Source organism: Balaenoptera ricei, chromosome 11, assembly GCF_028023285.1.
Source record: "Balaenoptera ricei isolate mBalRic1 chromosome 11, mBalRic1.hap2, whole genome shotgun sequence".
Lineage (NCBI taxonomy): Eukaryota > Metazoa > Chordata > Mammalia > Artiodactyla > Balaenopteridae > Balaenoptera > Balaenoptera ricei.
The window spans coordinates 100633469-100649157 of record NC_082649.1 but is presented as its reverse complement, the minus strand read 5'-3'; the positions used below and the strand labels follow the sequence as shown (position 1 = coordinate 100649157).

The 15689-nt window shown below is 49.4% G+C and overlaps 1 protein-coding gene across 1 annotated transcript in view; it reads right to left on the bottom strand.

The window, feature by feature from the left end:
* SLC6A11 (solute carrier family 6 member 11) overlaps positions 1–15689 on the bottom strand; it is a 120886-nt gene that overhangs the window by 57204 nt on the left and 47993 nt on the right. Inside the window, exon 6 of the mRNA XM_059937732.1 lies at positions 9579–9713. Coding sequence (XP_059793715.1) covers positions 9579–9713 — 135 coding nt within the window. The remainder of the gene's footprint in view (positions 1–9578; positions 9714–15689) is intronic.

The following is a 15689-nucleotide window of genomic DNA, read 5'->3' as shown; positions in this document are numbered from 1 at the left end:
TCCCTCTTGCGTCTTCCTCCCACCCTCCCTATCCCACCCCTCTAGGTGGTCACAAAGCACCAAGCTGATCTCCCTGTGCTATGCGGCTGCTTCCCACTAGTTATCTATTTTACATTTGGGAGTATATATAAGTCCATGCCACTCTCTCACTTCGTCCCAGCTGGGTAAGCAGGTAGGGTTTTAAACCGGGGTCTTGTTTCCCCTGATTTGTCCTCCTTTGTGGTGGGGAGGGGGATAGATTTGGTGTTCTACGGGCTCTCACTGTGTGGGCATCCTTGGACCCCATCCCCAGGATCTGACACCTTAGCTGCAGGCTCCAGTTCCCTCCAGAGAGGAGGCTGACTTGGGGAACTTGTACACGCCCTGGGAAAGTAGACCCCACGACTTGGATCTGTGACAGGCTTTTCTATTCTTGCCCTGAAAACACACACTTGAAACACAATGAAGAGTGAGAGTGGCAGGAATCTGGGGCAGGGAAAATGTGATTTCCTGCAGGAGCCCCTCCGCTCCCCAAAGACTGAAAAGGCAGAAAATAAAAATTTGAGGGAAAAAAAAATGGAGTGGAAGCACTTCACACTTCAGAGAGAACACAGAACTCACAGAGAAGACAAATAGATGTTTAGAAAGTTATAACAGACCACGGAATGCAAATTGCCAGGGGACAAAGGCGGCGAGTTGCTGTGTAGCTTCAAGGGCTTGACGAGAAACTTAATTTACTGGACCCATGATAAAAGCTCTCGGTTCTGAGTTCAAGGCCTCCCCTTTGGGCTGTGAGGCCTAGGCTTGCCCTGGCCAGCGCCAGTGGCGTGGACACAGAACGAGGAACACCGCCGACTTCCCGGCGCCCTCCTATGTGCCGGGCACCCAAACTGAAAACTAGAAGTGTGTTTGCATTCCCAGGCACACTGGCTTCACGGCTACTCTGTGCAGTAGATATTCATACCTGGACGGACAGGTGAGCGCCTTGAGCCCAGAGAAGTAAAGGGATGGGCTGAAGGCCGCCCAGCAGCTCAAGGGCAGTAGTGTCTCAAATTTCCTTCCCTCGACACCAGATTCCACTGCACTGAAAACCCCTCTCTCTGGAAAGCAGACCCCCAACCACAATGTATGCTATGTCACCGTAATGCAAAGTCACACAGGCTCTGGCAGGAATCGTCCTTCCTTCACTCATTCAAAAACTATTTATTGAGTGCGTACTGTGGGGCAGGCACAGTTCTGGGGGCTGGAGCTCTACAGCGAACGAAACAGATCAGTCACCTGTGCTCGCTCACAGAGCCTACACTGTAGCGTGTAGAGGACAGTGATACACAATGAACGACGTCTGAATGCTGGCGAGTGTCAAGGAGAAACCAAAGCCGGGAAGGTGGGCAGAATGCGTGGAGGGTGGCAGGGGGCTGCGGTTTTAAACCAGGTGGTCGGGAAGCCCTCATGGACACTACTGCCTTTTAGACCTGGAAACAACTTCCATGGCTCTCTCGACCCTGCGTTTTCCTGTGAGGAAGGTGTTCTCCCAGCTCCCAGGCTCCCACCACTTAGCTCTTTACCTACTTTCGCTTTCTGGAGTTCTCTCTCCTGCTTCACTAGCTGGGAGACAGGAAGAGGCGGCTGTTGTGAACGCTCCCTGACTCGGCCCGACAATCAGTTTTGATGGAGAATCTCTGCCACATGAGCCCAGAGGGGCCAGAAGCGTCCCTCAAAGGGAATTTTCCCTTGTCCAAGGCCCCGCGGAGCAGGGGTCCAGAGCTTTGCACCGGTCAGGCCCCCTGTGTCCCTTTGTAAATGTAAATGACACAGCAAATAGGCGTGTCTGAGCCCCTTGTAAGCAGGAGGGAAGGGGAGCTGGGCCCGGACCTGGAATTAATGGAGATGCTGGATCCTGGGGAGGCTGCAGGGCTGCATCTGAGCTCCTCATCATTCTGGTCGGGATGCCGGGAGAAGAGCGTCCTATGGGGCGGGAAGGCACCCTGGGGACCATCTTTCTCCTGTGGGTCACTGCCTCCCCTCCCCCTGATGACCTGCATGGGCACCACCCCTCCCACCCCAGGCCCCAGACTTCAGGGAACCCCCAACATGTCTGCAGAGAAGTGAAGCTCTGATGGTAATGTGCAGCCCCCCCAGTTATCACTGGAGCCCCAGGACAGGGCCGGTGCCTCAGGCTGCAGGAGAGACCAGGAGACTTGGGGGTTCTAACGCGTGCAGCCTCAGCCATCAGCACCCCCCGCCCCCGAGGCCCCCACCAAGTAAGCCTCTGGAAGGCATGAGAGGGAAAGCCATGGCAAGAGTGCAGCCGCTTCCCACCCCCTTGGATGTATGTATAAAAGGCTGAATCATTCGCTGGCTTTGGCGCAAGGATGGTTGTCGGTAACACGCTGCCACATTCTTCTCAACTGACTGGAAGGAAGGACGGGAAGCTGTGATCTCGCCCAGTCCCTCTCCCCTCTTCTTACAGGGAGAGGAACTCAGGCGAGGAGGGGTGACTCTGCCCTCTTACGCCAGACTGTGGGCCCCCTGCGGGGAAGGGGGGGGGTCTTACTCATTCTACACACTGATGTCCGGCACATAGATTCATGCAACGAGCACCTGGAATAACGTAAGGTGCAGCTTTGCCAGGCTCTGGTGACAGATGAGTGGTACACAGGACTATCGGGATGCCTGTCCTCGTGGGGTCTGCAGATCAGGAAGGACCCCCAACCAAGCGCTCACTTCACCCCCTGCTGACCCCTCAGTGCACCTGAGGTCACTGACCACCCCCCACTCCCCAGGGACCGGATGGAGCAGCCCAGGGGACCAATGACCTCCCTGTGGCTCACCTGCCCCCATCACCTCTCCTTTCCTGCTCTCCACCCAGGTGGCTCCAGAATCAACCCTTGAGTCCCTCACAGCCTGAACACTGCAACTTCTAGATCATCCCCACGAAACAAGTGTGTTCACACTCCGAGAGCAGCCAAACAACTAGACCGAGTGACACTTTCCAGGAACCTTCCTTCTTGGTGCAATTTGAAGTACAAATGGGAAACTAACTTAAGATGATTATTCAGAAGAAAAAAAATCAGGACTTGCTAAAAGGCGAGCACTACCAAGAGACACAAGACCGAGGCTTTTACTGACCTCCTGATAAAATATTTCCAGCCAGCAGCTCTCCGACCAACTTTCTCTAACTGTGAGAGCTGGCCTCTTGTGTTGAGCGGGAGCATGTGGCCACCTAAAGTCCTAATGCTACCCAGATGTCCCTCCAGCCCCGGTTGTGGCCCAGACTTCAGCCAACCATCTTTCACTTGCACTATTTTTGCCATGTCCATGTTTGTTCTAATATTTATTTAATACTGCCTTACTAACACAACACTGTAAAGCAATTATGCTCCAATAAAGATGTTAAAAAAAAGAATATAAGATAATAAACATAATTTGCAAAATAAAAAAAATTAACCTTGTTTATTTTATCATGCATATATATACACACACACACACATATATATATATATATTTTTACCAGTCATTATTTGATGGATATTTATTTCCAATGTTTCCTATGATAAACTCTTTTTTTTTTTTTTTTAAGCAAACCTCTCCGTGCATGCCTCCTTATGCACACGCATAAGGGATGTTCTGGGCGGCAACCTATGCTCACTTCTGGTTTTCAAAGTTCTTGCCAAATTACCCTTCAGAGTATGTGTGTTAGGTTGTGGGGAGGGGTGTCACATATATACATGTGAGTGTGTACACTGTCGGGCCTCTGTATTCACAGGTTCCACATCCTCGGATTCAACCAATTGCAGATGGAAAATACTACATGGTTTGTGGTTGGTTCAATCTGCAGATGCAGAACCTGTGGATATGGAGGGCCAACAGTAAGGGACTTGAGGATTTTTGGATTTTAGTATCTTCAGAAGACTGGCTCTAGGACTTGACACAGAAACCAAAATCTGCAGATGCTCAAGTCCCGTAGTCGGCCCTCTGTATCGGGGGCTCTGCATCCGGGGATTCAACCAACCACACATTGTACTGTAGCATTTACTGAAAAAAAAAAAAAAAAATCCATGTATAAGTGGACCCACACAGTTCAAACCCGTGTTGTTCAAGGGTCAACTCTGTGTGTGCGTGTGTGTATTTTGATTTGGTTGATATCCCAGATTTTTTTCTAATGCACATTAAAATAAGTACATAACTATAAAAGGAAAAGAATATTCCTCCACGGCTGGGTCATCATCCTAGACCTTCATGGTCATCTGATGGGGCAGGCAAGTACAGCCTGGGATCCTCATTCTAGAGAAGAGGGGACTCACCCAGAGAGGGGAGGAACCTTGCTTGAGGCCACATCTCCAATAACGGGAGAGTAGGAATCAAAACCAGTGGCCTCTGCTTCTTCATGGTCTGGAATATGTACAAATGGGAACAGTTGTAACTGGGTGGTGTGGACCTGTTTTCTTCTTAAGACGTCACCTCCCTTCATTTAGGAGTTGTCCTTCCCAGAACCCAGGAACCCTGGGCTCTAAGTCTTCACTGGGTTGCTAAGCTGCTGTGTGGCCACAGGCAAGTGGCTCAGCCTCTCTGACCTGGATCTCTCTATCTGTCGAGTAGACATTCCAGCTGGGGCATTGCGATTCTACTGACCTGCTCACATGCTGCCCTCCCTCCCCACAAGGAGACAAGCTTTGCGTGATGCACCAGCCTCCAAAGTTTGAGGAGCCATCAAAACCCTTATGCAGACTCATCATGACTGTACACTCCTCTGCCTGCCTTTCAGCCCCAAGAGCAGATCAAGAGCAGATTCAGGGCTGCTCCCACCTCCCCTTCCAGCCACGCTGAGCCCTTCCTGCAACACACCCCAGCTTCCAAAAAACACTAGCTACCTGGAGTTTTGTTTTCCTTTCCCTTTGGGGTCACTATCCGCATCTCTGTCCCAGACAATCAGCTATGACTATTGCTTTTTGGTGGAGGCACACACAAACGTATCCATTTTCTGGCCATTACTGAGAGAGAAACAAAAACATTACAGCTCACAGATCTGGTGAGCTGGAGGTTTTTAGACTTCTTGCTAAAGCAACAAAATCTTTCTTTAAAAACCAAAATAGCTCTGGCTCTTATATTCATTCAGCAAACATTTACTGAGCTATTATGTACCAGGCACTGAGCTATCCAGGGCCTAGGGACACAGTGGTGGGCAAGGCAGATACAGACCCAGCTTCCAAGGTGCCTTCTTAGAGACGCCCTTCCTGGCCACCTGTTGGGAATCACAGCCCTTTTCCCCAGCACTCTTTCCCCACGTCCATAGTTTGTCTCCATGGTTCTTGCCACCATCTAATGGATGGCATCTTTTACTTGATTTTGTTTACTGCTTTCTTCCCCAACCAGAATATAAATTCCATGGGGCGGGGATCACTGTTTTGTCCACTGTCTAATTCCATATGCCTAATACCTATAATAATCTCTGACACAAAGTAGGCACTCAGTAAATATCTGTTGCAAATAAATGGAAAATAAATAAATCATACAGGTCATACATATATATGACATATATATGTGATTATTTCACTGCAAACATGATAAGTGCTTTGGAAAGTCAGTCCAGGGGTGCATGGTTGGCAGTTGGGACAGACTTGCCTGACCAAATAATGTTTAAACTGAATCCTAAAGGGTGACTGCATATTGTTCAGGCAAGGTGGGGAAGGAGGGTCTCGGGGAGAAAGAGTGTTCCCAGTGGAGAAACAGCATGTGCGAAGGTCCTGGGGCAGAAAGGAGCCCAAGAATTCTAAGGTCTGGAATGATAGAGGAGGAGAGTGATGGGGGATGCAGCAAGGAGGCAGCTCACAGAGGACCTTAGAGGCCCCTCCACTTGGATCTTATTCCAAAGACCACAGGGAACCTCAGAATGGATTTAAACAAAGAGGTGCCCATCCGATTTATATTTCAAAAAGATCACTCTGCTGCTGGGTAGGGAGTAGCCTAGAGGGGTTAAGAGTCACTTCTGGAAGACCAGTTAGGAGGCTTCTGTAGTTGTCAAATGGGAGATGGTGGTGGCCTGAATGAGGCTGGTGGCAGTAGAGGCAGAGGGCAATAAGGATGGAGTGGGGGGATCAGGTCGGGGTCGGAGCCCATCAACCCTCCCCTCACAGGTATCTGAAGGTTCTTCAACTCAGTGGTCAGCAGACTTTCTCTAGAAAAGGCCAAACAGTAAATATTTAATGTTTTGCAGGCGTGCAGGAAAGCGTTACCTTAGCAGGCCTGATGCTGCTCTCCAGGAGGCATGGTTTGCCCTGGTGTCTGGGAACTCCGCTACGACATTCCCTATGATGCCAAGTGATGCGGTTGTCCATATGCCTGGGGCACTCGATTCTGCTGGACCAGCCTGCCTGGACTGTCCATACAAGCAATGCCATTTGCAGTGAATGCCTGCTTTCCTGCTGGGGGTCTGGAATCCAGAGGACTGTGATCGATCATGCACTTAATAAAATGCCCCCGTTAAAAACGCGGACTCCAAGTCCGGAGCAGTCTCCTCTAGGCAGAAGTGCTGCGCACGTGCTCCCGCATTTCGATACTGGAAGAAGGAGGACGCCCTGTGCAGCCTCCCCCGGCAGGAAGGGGAGCGACTGCTCTACGCCTGGTGTGGGTTCCTCCAGACTCTGCCTGATGTGTCTTTTTCTCCCACTGATGATGGAAATAAACCAAATCCAAGAGAATAACTTCTTCTACGTCTTGCAAGCCCTTCTAATAAATCACCGAATGTGGGGTGGTGATGGGGGGAGGTCTTGGAACCTTTGATACAGGGGGTCATATGGTTTCTGCCTCAACTACCCAGTTCTGCCTTTGAGTTATGCCTTTGAAGAGCCACAGACAATATGTTAAAAAAAAAAAAATACCATGGCCATGTTCCAATAAGACCTTATTTATAAAAATGAGCAGAGAGGGCTTCCCTGGTGGCACAGTGGTTGAGAATCTGCCTGCCAATGCAGGGGACACGGGTTCGAGCCCTGGTCTGGGAAGATCCCACATGCCGCAGAGCGACTAGGCCCATGAGCCAGAATTGCTGAGCCTGCGTGTCTGGAGCCTGTGCTCCGCAACAAGAGAGGCCACGACAGTGAGAGGCCCGCGCACCACGATGAAGAGTGGCCCCCACTTGCCGCAACTAGAAAAAGCCCTCGTACGGAAACGAAGACCCAACACAGCCATAAATAAATTAATTAATTAAAAAAAAAAATGGGCAGAGGGCTGAGTTTGGCGTGCAGGTCATAGTTTGCCGACTCATGCTCATGGAAAACTCAGGGCTCTCCAAATCTACTTTGAAAACCATTGACTGAATTCACCCTTTCATGTCATCAGCGGGGAACTGAGGCCAAGAAGGAGAAAGAGAGAAGGAACTTGTCGAAGGTCACTCAGGACCAGTGGCAGAACCAGCGGAAGAATCCATGTCCTGACTCCCAGCCCTGTGTGCTTTCCACCCCTCCAAGCAGCCGCTCCACAGAACAGCCTTGCAGATACGTCCTGGCCTGGGACCCAGAGGCCTAAAGGAAAGATCCGGTAGGAAGCTGGGATGATTAGGGCAGGTGGTCTGAATGGTGAACCGCCTGGCCTCACTTCTGTTCTGCGCGTGGAGGTGGGTGTGTCTGTGTGTGCACACGTGTCTGTGTGTAGGGCTCCAACGTTGTAGGTATCAGTTGGGTTTTTGCAAACTTTTCTGATCATCAGAATGGCCTCTGAAGCTTCTTAATAATACAGATGCCCAGGTGCCATCTCAGCCCCCTGAGAAAATGCATTTCAGCATGTGCCAAGGTGTTCTGAGGATCAGCCAGATTTGGAAACTCTGGGAGATGCTCGGACTGGCCAGCCCTGAGGACCAGGAGAAGGAAGCCGGTGGGCAGAGCAGAGAACAGGACGGCCATCCTGGATCAAGGCAGAATTTGTGGACCTGAAAAAAATGTACAGACTGGTGGGCTTCCCTGGTGGCGCAGTGGTTGAGAATCTGCCTGCCAATGCAGGGGACACGGGTTCGAGCCCTGGTCTGGGAAGATCCCACATGCCGCAGAGCAACTAGGCCCGTGAGCCACAATTACTGAGGCTGCGCGTCTGGAGCCTGTGCTCCGCAACAAGAGAGGCCGCGATAGTGAGAGGCCCGCGCACCGCGATGAAAAGTGGCCCCCGCTTGCCGCAACTGGAGAAAGCCCTCGCACAGAAACGAAGACCCAACACAGCCATAAATAAATAAATAAATAAATAAAATTTAAAAAGAATCCACCTTTCAATGCAGGGGACACGGGTTCAAGCCCTGGTCCAGGAAAAAAAAAAAAAAATGTACAGACCGGTGATTTTGGAAATCTGTTTTCCAAAACTGCTTCTTCAACTGAGACTTTGGCATCAGAGGTTGGAGTCAGTGAAGCCAACCGTCAGGAGCTAATTTCCTTCTTCCTAGGAATTCTGCTTGCAACTCAGGCTGCTGCTGTTGGGGCCTAAGCCTCGGGGCCCTCACGGCGGGGCAAACTGAGACAGAAACGAGCACACGGGCCCAGCCACCGTCCACTTTAACCCACCGTAATGAGCTACACCTGAGCTGCGCGAACCAGCACTCCTCACACCCCCATTCTCCTAATAGGGGGCAGCCGCAAGCCAGAGACGGAAGACTTGACATCTCTTGCAAGCCTCGTGATCAGCTGAAGGCAGATTCCACGCTCTACTGCACGATCTGTGTTTGTTTTCATAGAAAAATGAGCGCCTCTTCACCCACTAAGATATCTGTTGAGTATGTTATTTCACACATTGGAAATGCCAGGGGGCCTTTAAAAGATACTGAGACCTGAGACCCACCCCCAGAGAGTTTGTTTTAAATGGTTTGGGTTGTGCTCTGGGTGGGAATCAGGATTTTCAAAAGCTCCCCAGGAGTTTCTAACAAGTAGTGGAGGTTGAGAAGACATGGGCCCCTAAGATGCTGCGTTCATCTCTTGTCTAACACGCCCCCCAGGCACACCACCCCTACCCACCTGGAGAGGCTTCGGCATAAACAGTTCTACCCAGAATTCAGAACGGCTGACGCCTTTCCAAAGACAACTAACAGCTTAGCCAGGTCACCAGTTATTTTGTTTCTGTGACCTACCCCCGCAAAGAAAATCAGCAACAAAGACCCAGTTTCTCTCAGAGAAGCACGCCTGCAGAGATCTGTGTTCTTAGGTGGAGAAAATTGTGTATTTTTATTTTAAATGACCTCTAACTGAAATTTACCATTTCCTTCAATTACAAAGGCAGGCAACAGACCACAGTACTGTAATGGGTAGAAATCCCAGATATTTTCATATCACGGTACAGAGTTCTCCAAATATCACGTATGCTCACCACTGCTTTGAAATCATGGAAATTATTCACCTCATGCTGGATCTTGCTACATTACCATGTCATAAATCTTCCTTTTTTTTTTCATGTTTTGGTGATTGTATTTCAATGTACTTGATTCCCTGTGCATGTAATTTATGCATTGAAAAGTATTATTCTGAGAAGGGGCCACAGACTTCCCTCAATGGGTCGTCTGTGTAGTCTCGGTGTAGAAGGCTTCCCAGAGGTGGAGGGCCGCTGTGCACGGAGGCAGCGACTCTTACCTGTGGGTCGGAGAGCCGGGAGAGGTCGGGGTATAGGTAGAACTTGATGCCTTCGGAGGCCCCGGGCAGCGTGACCCCCCGGATTAGCAGGATCAGAAGCATGACGTAGGGGAACGTCGCAGTGACATACACCACCTGCCAGGAGAGGAGAGGAGAGAATCAAGAAGGAGTGACGGTGGCAGGCAACGTGGCAGGCCCCTAGCTTCTGGCTGGCAGCAAAGGGCCACCCAGCGCAGCGGTAAGAAGTGAGCCCTGACACAGCCTGTTCTCGCACCCACCCCCTCGAGGCTGGGTCTTGCAGTGAACATCTACTGAGAGCCCACAGCGGTGCTGTATCAGTGCTTTCCAATCTCTTTTTGACCAGAACGGAAGAAAGAAATACATACGATATCACAACTCATACACACATAGAGCTGAAACAGGAAGTCTCACAAACTCATGCTCATCTCACATGTGTGATGCACTCTAATATTTTCTATCATACTGTGTCATTTTTTAAAAACTGGTCATGACCCTTTAAATTCATGTCACAATTCACTAATGGGTCAAGACCCACATTTTTGAACATCACTGCTCTTAATGAAAATCAAGTTTTCATAGCCAAAGATGGAGAGGAGAGGAGAGGAGGGGAGGGGAGGGGAGGGGAGAGGAGAGGAGAGGAGGGGAGGGGAGGGGAGGGGAGAGGAGAGGAGGGGAGGGGAGGGGAGGGGAGGGGAGGGGAGAGGAGAGGAGAGGAGAGGAGAGGAGAGGATAAAACAGAAAAGGGGATGGGAGGGGGAGAGGAGGGTGGGGAGCTGTTTAGGGTGGGAAAGACCCAGTGTTTTCCTGGAATCATTTCGGCTTGGTCTGCTTGGAAGCAAGTGATTGGACCCAATGAACCTGAGAGACCCTTGCAGCCCATGGATTCTGTGCAAGAATCAAGGCAGTGAAAGAAACGAAATCTTCCCTAAGCTTCCTTGAACAAGAGCTGCATAGAAGGAAACAGCAACACCTTGACAGACCACAGGAGTTCCTGTTCTACCTGAGGTGCCCTCAGGACTCAGTGTCCCCTACTGGTCTTATTTTTTCTCCCTCGTCACATCCTCTCCTCCAATCACTTCATTCCTCCATCTATTTAGAGCAGCAACTTGTTAATATTTGGGGGCCACAGACAACTTCTGAGGATCTGATGACAGTTATGGACCCTCTCCCCCTTTCCCCCAAATGTGCACTTTCACAGATATGTGCACCAGCTTTTGGATGGTCCAGAGGCTCAGATTCCTCAAGTAAAGAACCTGTGCTCTAGGACCTAAGATCTTAATCCCTCCATCACTCTGGAGCCTCTCACCCCTTTGCAATGCACCGTTTCTTTCACTGGTGGCTCAGGCCTTCACTCCACTCATTTATTTATTTACTCACTCATTCACTCACACACCCTAAGCACTCCTATGTACCGAGCACTGAGCTAGACTCCTGAATGAATGGGAGTCACAGGATGACAGTTTCTGTTTCAAGAGCCTTCCCCACTGACAGAAAAGACAGGCGTGTATGTAGGTAGATAACTAATGCACTGTGTAATCGGGGGAACGCAAAGGATGGTGGAGCACAGAGAAGGGAGTAGCTGATCTCAGGGGTAGTCAGAGAGGGCTTCTCCAAGGAGGTGATCCAGGTGTTGTCCCATAAAGGATGAACAGGAGTTCAGGACATGGGAAATGGAGACAGAAGGAAGAAGGAACAAATAAAATCCTACTATATGCTGCGTACTTTACACATGACAATAGAAATTGCTATGTTTTATTCATCACTTCCACACACCAGGCATTCATTCTTCAGATAGTTATGATTATCGTCTTTTTAGATATGAGGAATGTCAGAGAGGTCACTGCTAACTCACCTAAGATGGCCCAGCTCAGGAATGGCAGATGTGGGATTCACAAGGAGGACTGTCTGACTTCAAGGTCATGCAATCAACCATGACGCTGTATATGTGACTCCCACGACAGCAATGCAAATTCAGTGTTATTTTCCCCATTTTTAGAGATGTGACTCTCAGAGAAGTTAAGTCATTTGGTTGGTAAGTGACAAAGCAGGAATTTAAACTCAGTCCTGAACAACAGGAAATAAGAACAAGCAGGGGGTGGTGTCCATGGGTCCTGCCAACACAACCTGGAAAGCTGGATGATCTCATCCAGACACTGTCCCTCACCTACCATGATGGCACCCACCTCAGGCCACCCACAACTCTGCCCCACAAATTTCGATGTCCATGTTCCCAGATCAACCACTGGCTCAATCGACAAGGCATATAATCAATACAAACAATTTCTTGCTGTCACATATATTGTAATCCAAAGAAGTTGAAAGCAAGTCAAATATATAACGACAGACCAGTAGAGGATACTAGTAATAATAATAATAATAAATTAGAGACCAGTAAGCAGTAAATGTCGATGGTTCCTGCCCAGAGAGCTAATTAAGAGTGCTATAAAATCTCCACTTCCCTTAGCTTTGTAGGCACAATCTATCATACATCTTCAGCATTTCACACAAATGCTTGATTCTCCTCCTTCAAAATGAACCCCCCTAGTCAACCAGCTTATGTCTATGAAGCTGGGAAGGCTAAAATCTATTGCTTTCATCGTATAATTTCCACTTTTGTCTCTGTTGTACGGCAGGAGATTAATTATCCAAAATGCCCAGGACCTGATTAATGATATTTCTGGAGCTTAACCCCCAATGCTCACAAAATTTAGGGAAAAGGATGTTATCCTGTAAAACATAAGAACAAACGAAAATCACAGACATTTGGCCTTCATCTGTGGGACCATCTTGATGTGACTAAACGTGCTGGCTGTGCTCTGTCTGGTCTGTGGTGAGTGGACTGGGCCACCGGCGTGTCATTAGGGGTCACTTATAACCTGGCCACACGCACCCTGCCGTGCCCCTGGCAGTACATAAAGCAGACTGCTCCTCAGTCAGCACATGGGCAGGATTTATTAAGTGGCTGATGATTATTCTGAAGCAATTCCAATGTTCAGAGTTCTAAATGGATGCTCTGCTTCTATCTGACATTTAGGAGAACTCCACTCTCTCCACTGGCACCCACACCCTCTTTTTTACACTCGTTTTGTAAAACCCTAAGGGAAATAAAATATTCAGGTAAATTGCCCAGAGACCACAGTGCGGACAACGAGTCAGGCTGCCAAAATGAAACCACTGGCTGTCAGGCGTTAGCTAGAACAATCCCTTTGTAAGCTGATGTTTGAGAGCCTGGAGCCAGGGTACAAAAGGTGGTTCAGGAGGATCATTATGTAATGCACGCAAGTGGACAGCAGTATGAAAATTGAGATGCATTGCTGGCCCAAGCTCTCCTAAAAGCCCCTTGCAACCTGTCTCTACCCTCAGCCATCCCAGACACGTGCATATCACCTTTGATTTTTCCCGAGGGCAGCTGTAGACTGTCCAAACAATACAGATCTTGTTATCGAGAACTTGCACGTAAATGGTACACCTGCTGCCACATCCCTCCTGTGCCCATGCCAGACATCACTAATTGATCATGATACCCTGCAGCGAAGCCTGGATGTGGCCCCAGAACCCTCCGCATGGGACTCCAGGCAGCCCCATCATCAGCTGGGAAGAACCCGCTATCTGCTCCCCTTGCTCTAGTTCATTTTTCACTCATGCCTTCACCATCCGCTGCAGGTCCTTAGTCCCGGCCCTCAGAAGGGTGAGACCAGGTGTTGTGCTCAAGGAAAGAACTGCTGGATGTGTGCACACGGATGAGGTGCCTAGGGTCATGAACCCACCACAGTAGCGTGAAACCAGGAAAGGAGTCTAGAGAGACAGGTTGGAGGGTCTCCAAGAGGGCTCTGGCCTTCTCCTGGCCGTGACAGCGGGGTTGGAGCTGGGTCTCCAAGGCTAAGCAGGAACAGGAGAGGTGAGTCAGGCGGGGAAGGTATGGAACCAGCCAAAGATGTGGAAATGAGCACAGATCTGGTCCCCTGGGATGTCTAGGCACCTCCAGGTTGTCCTGCGGGTGCTCAGGCTGCAGTCAGCCTCACCGAGGCTGCCCTCACATCCCAGCAGTAGCGTCAAGTCCTGCCAACTTGATCTCCAACTATATGCTGAAATTACACCCTGCCTTCATCCTCATCGTCAGGGCCCTTCATCACCTTTCTTCTGAGTCATGTGACAGCCCCATTCCGGAGCCCAGGTTTTAAAAATAAGAATCTGGCCTGTGTCTTCCTGCTCCTCTGAGCCCACCTCCCAGTCTCTCACTCAGGGTTGTGGGATACAGAGCGAAGGGCTGGGCTTCACGTCAGGGACCCTGTGCTCCAACCCTGGCGCTGCCCCCACTTGCTGTGCAACTCCATCAGTCTCCACCCCTCCCCCAACCACTCCGCTCTCGGCTGTGCCAGGTTCCTCGCCGCTGGGGCGCATGCCAGGCCTCCTTCAGGCCTCCCTGCCTTTTCATGCCTCCCTTTGTCCGAACGTCCATCCCCAGCTCCTGGGCCACCCAAGGCGTTAGTCCTGGGTACGCCTGAATCCTCACAGGGCTGAGGACTCCTCAAAGTCAGGGGCCCTGCCTTCCAGCTGCGATATCGTCCAATCTACTGTCCACGTCAGGCAGGGAGGCCACCGGTGGTGGGTTTGAAGTACCTCAGTCTTATGTCAGGAGCTGACCTCTTCACTATAAACCACTCCTGTCTGCCACGTCCTCCCTGACCCTCACCCCACATCCATCCCCCAGTCACGCCAGCATCTGCCCAGCACGGTAGCTGTTCTCTGTCAGCTCTTTTATTGTCTTGCAAGTTTATGATTTCTAAAATGTAAGTTCCACAGAAAAAGGGAGTTGGGCCTTTTACATTCCCTGCTGTATCCACAGTGCCCAGACTGGCATAAGGTACATATAATGTGCTCAATAAATATTTGTTAGAGAAACAAATCAGTAGTCTGACATCTGGACCCCGAGGTTAGAATGCAGGTCTTCAGAATAGCTCTTGTGCTTTGTCCATTTGAAATGCTAGAACCACATAAAATGGGGTTCAGAAAATTGCATCAGATGTTAGGGAGTGTTCATAAATAAGGAAACCACAGGAGATGTGGCTTTAAAAGACAGACCAGTCCAATGATGGAGGGCAAGGAAGTTCAGGTGCAAAGTTCAGTTTCAAGATGTCTGAGGCCCTAGGATCTGTCTGGAAGAGAGCCAAGCAGGGCTCAGGCATTATGCTAAATTATGCAGGGTCTGGTTACGGGCATAATAAGGTCACTGACAAGGTACCATCAAGCCTGGCTGTTCCTGGCCACTGCCAGTGGTGGTTTGGACCCAGAGAGGTGGGTGTGGGGGAAGGAGGGTCTCAGCTGTCAGACCTCTCAGGCCTCTGAAAGGAGACTCCTGACCAAAGCACACCCTTTGGTTCAGAAAGAGGTTGTGTTGGTTTTTGTTTTTTTTTTGTTTTTTTACTATTGTTTAATTTCCTTTTAGCAGGTCAAGTCCTACTGAATATAAAGGTTAGCACAATTGGTGGTAATTATACTGTATCCTGTTTTAATTGACTCTAATTGCTCATTTGCATTCCAATACTGGAATTGTGGGGTGTTTTCTCCCTACTTCCAGGACAAAGCTATTTATTTCACGGGGGGGAGGGGACGGTCGGATCACTGAGAATGCCACGAAAGTTGCAGAAGGGCTGCCCCTCCCCAAGTTTTCTAGGATAATGGAGTCAATTGGAAAGCTGAGCATTGTTCAAAAGGCAATGAGCTAGCAGGGTGGTGTTGGGGCAAGAACCCAAGACTGCAGGGTCAGAAGGTACAGTTTGCTGAGCAGTTTGGGCAAGTTCCGTACTCTCCCTGGCTGGCATTTTACCATCAACAATGAGGCGGGGTAAACTAATCCAAACTGTAATCACTCTTACCATCTTCCCAATTTTTTTTGCCATATACATGTATCATCTTTGCATTATTTACTTAATATTTTCTATAAATCAATATGCTCTTTTACATTAAATATTATGTAATAAGAAAACTGTAAATTGCCACGATAAACTGAAAACCATTATCTCTTACCACAAATAGAAGATAAATGCAAAAATAAATGCAATTAAGATAAAATGTGATTAAATTCTAGCC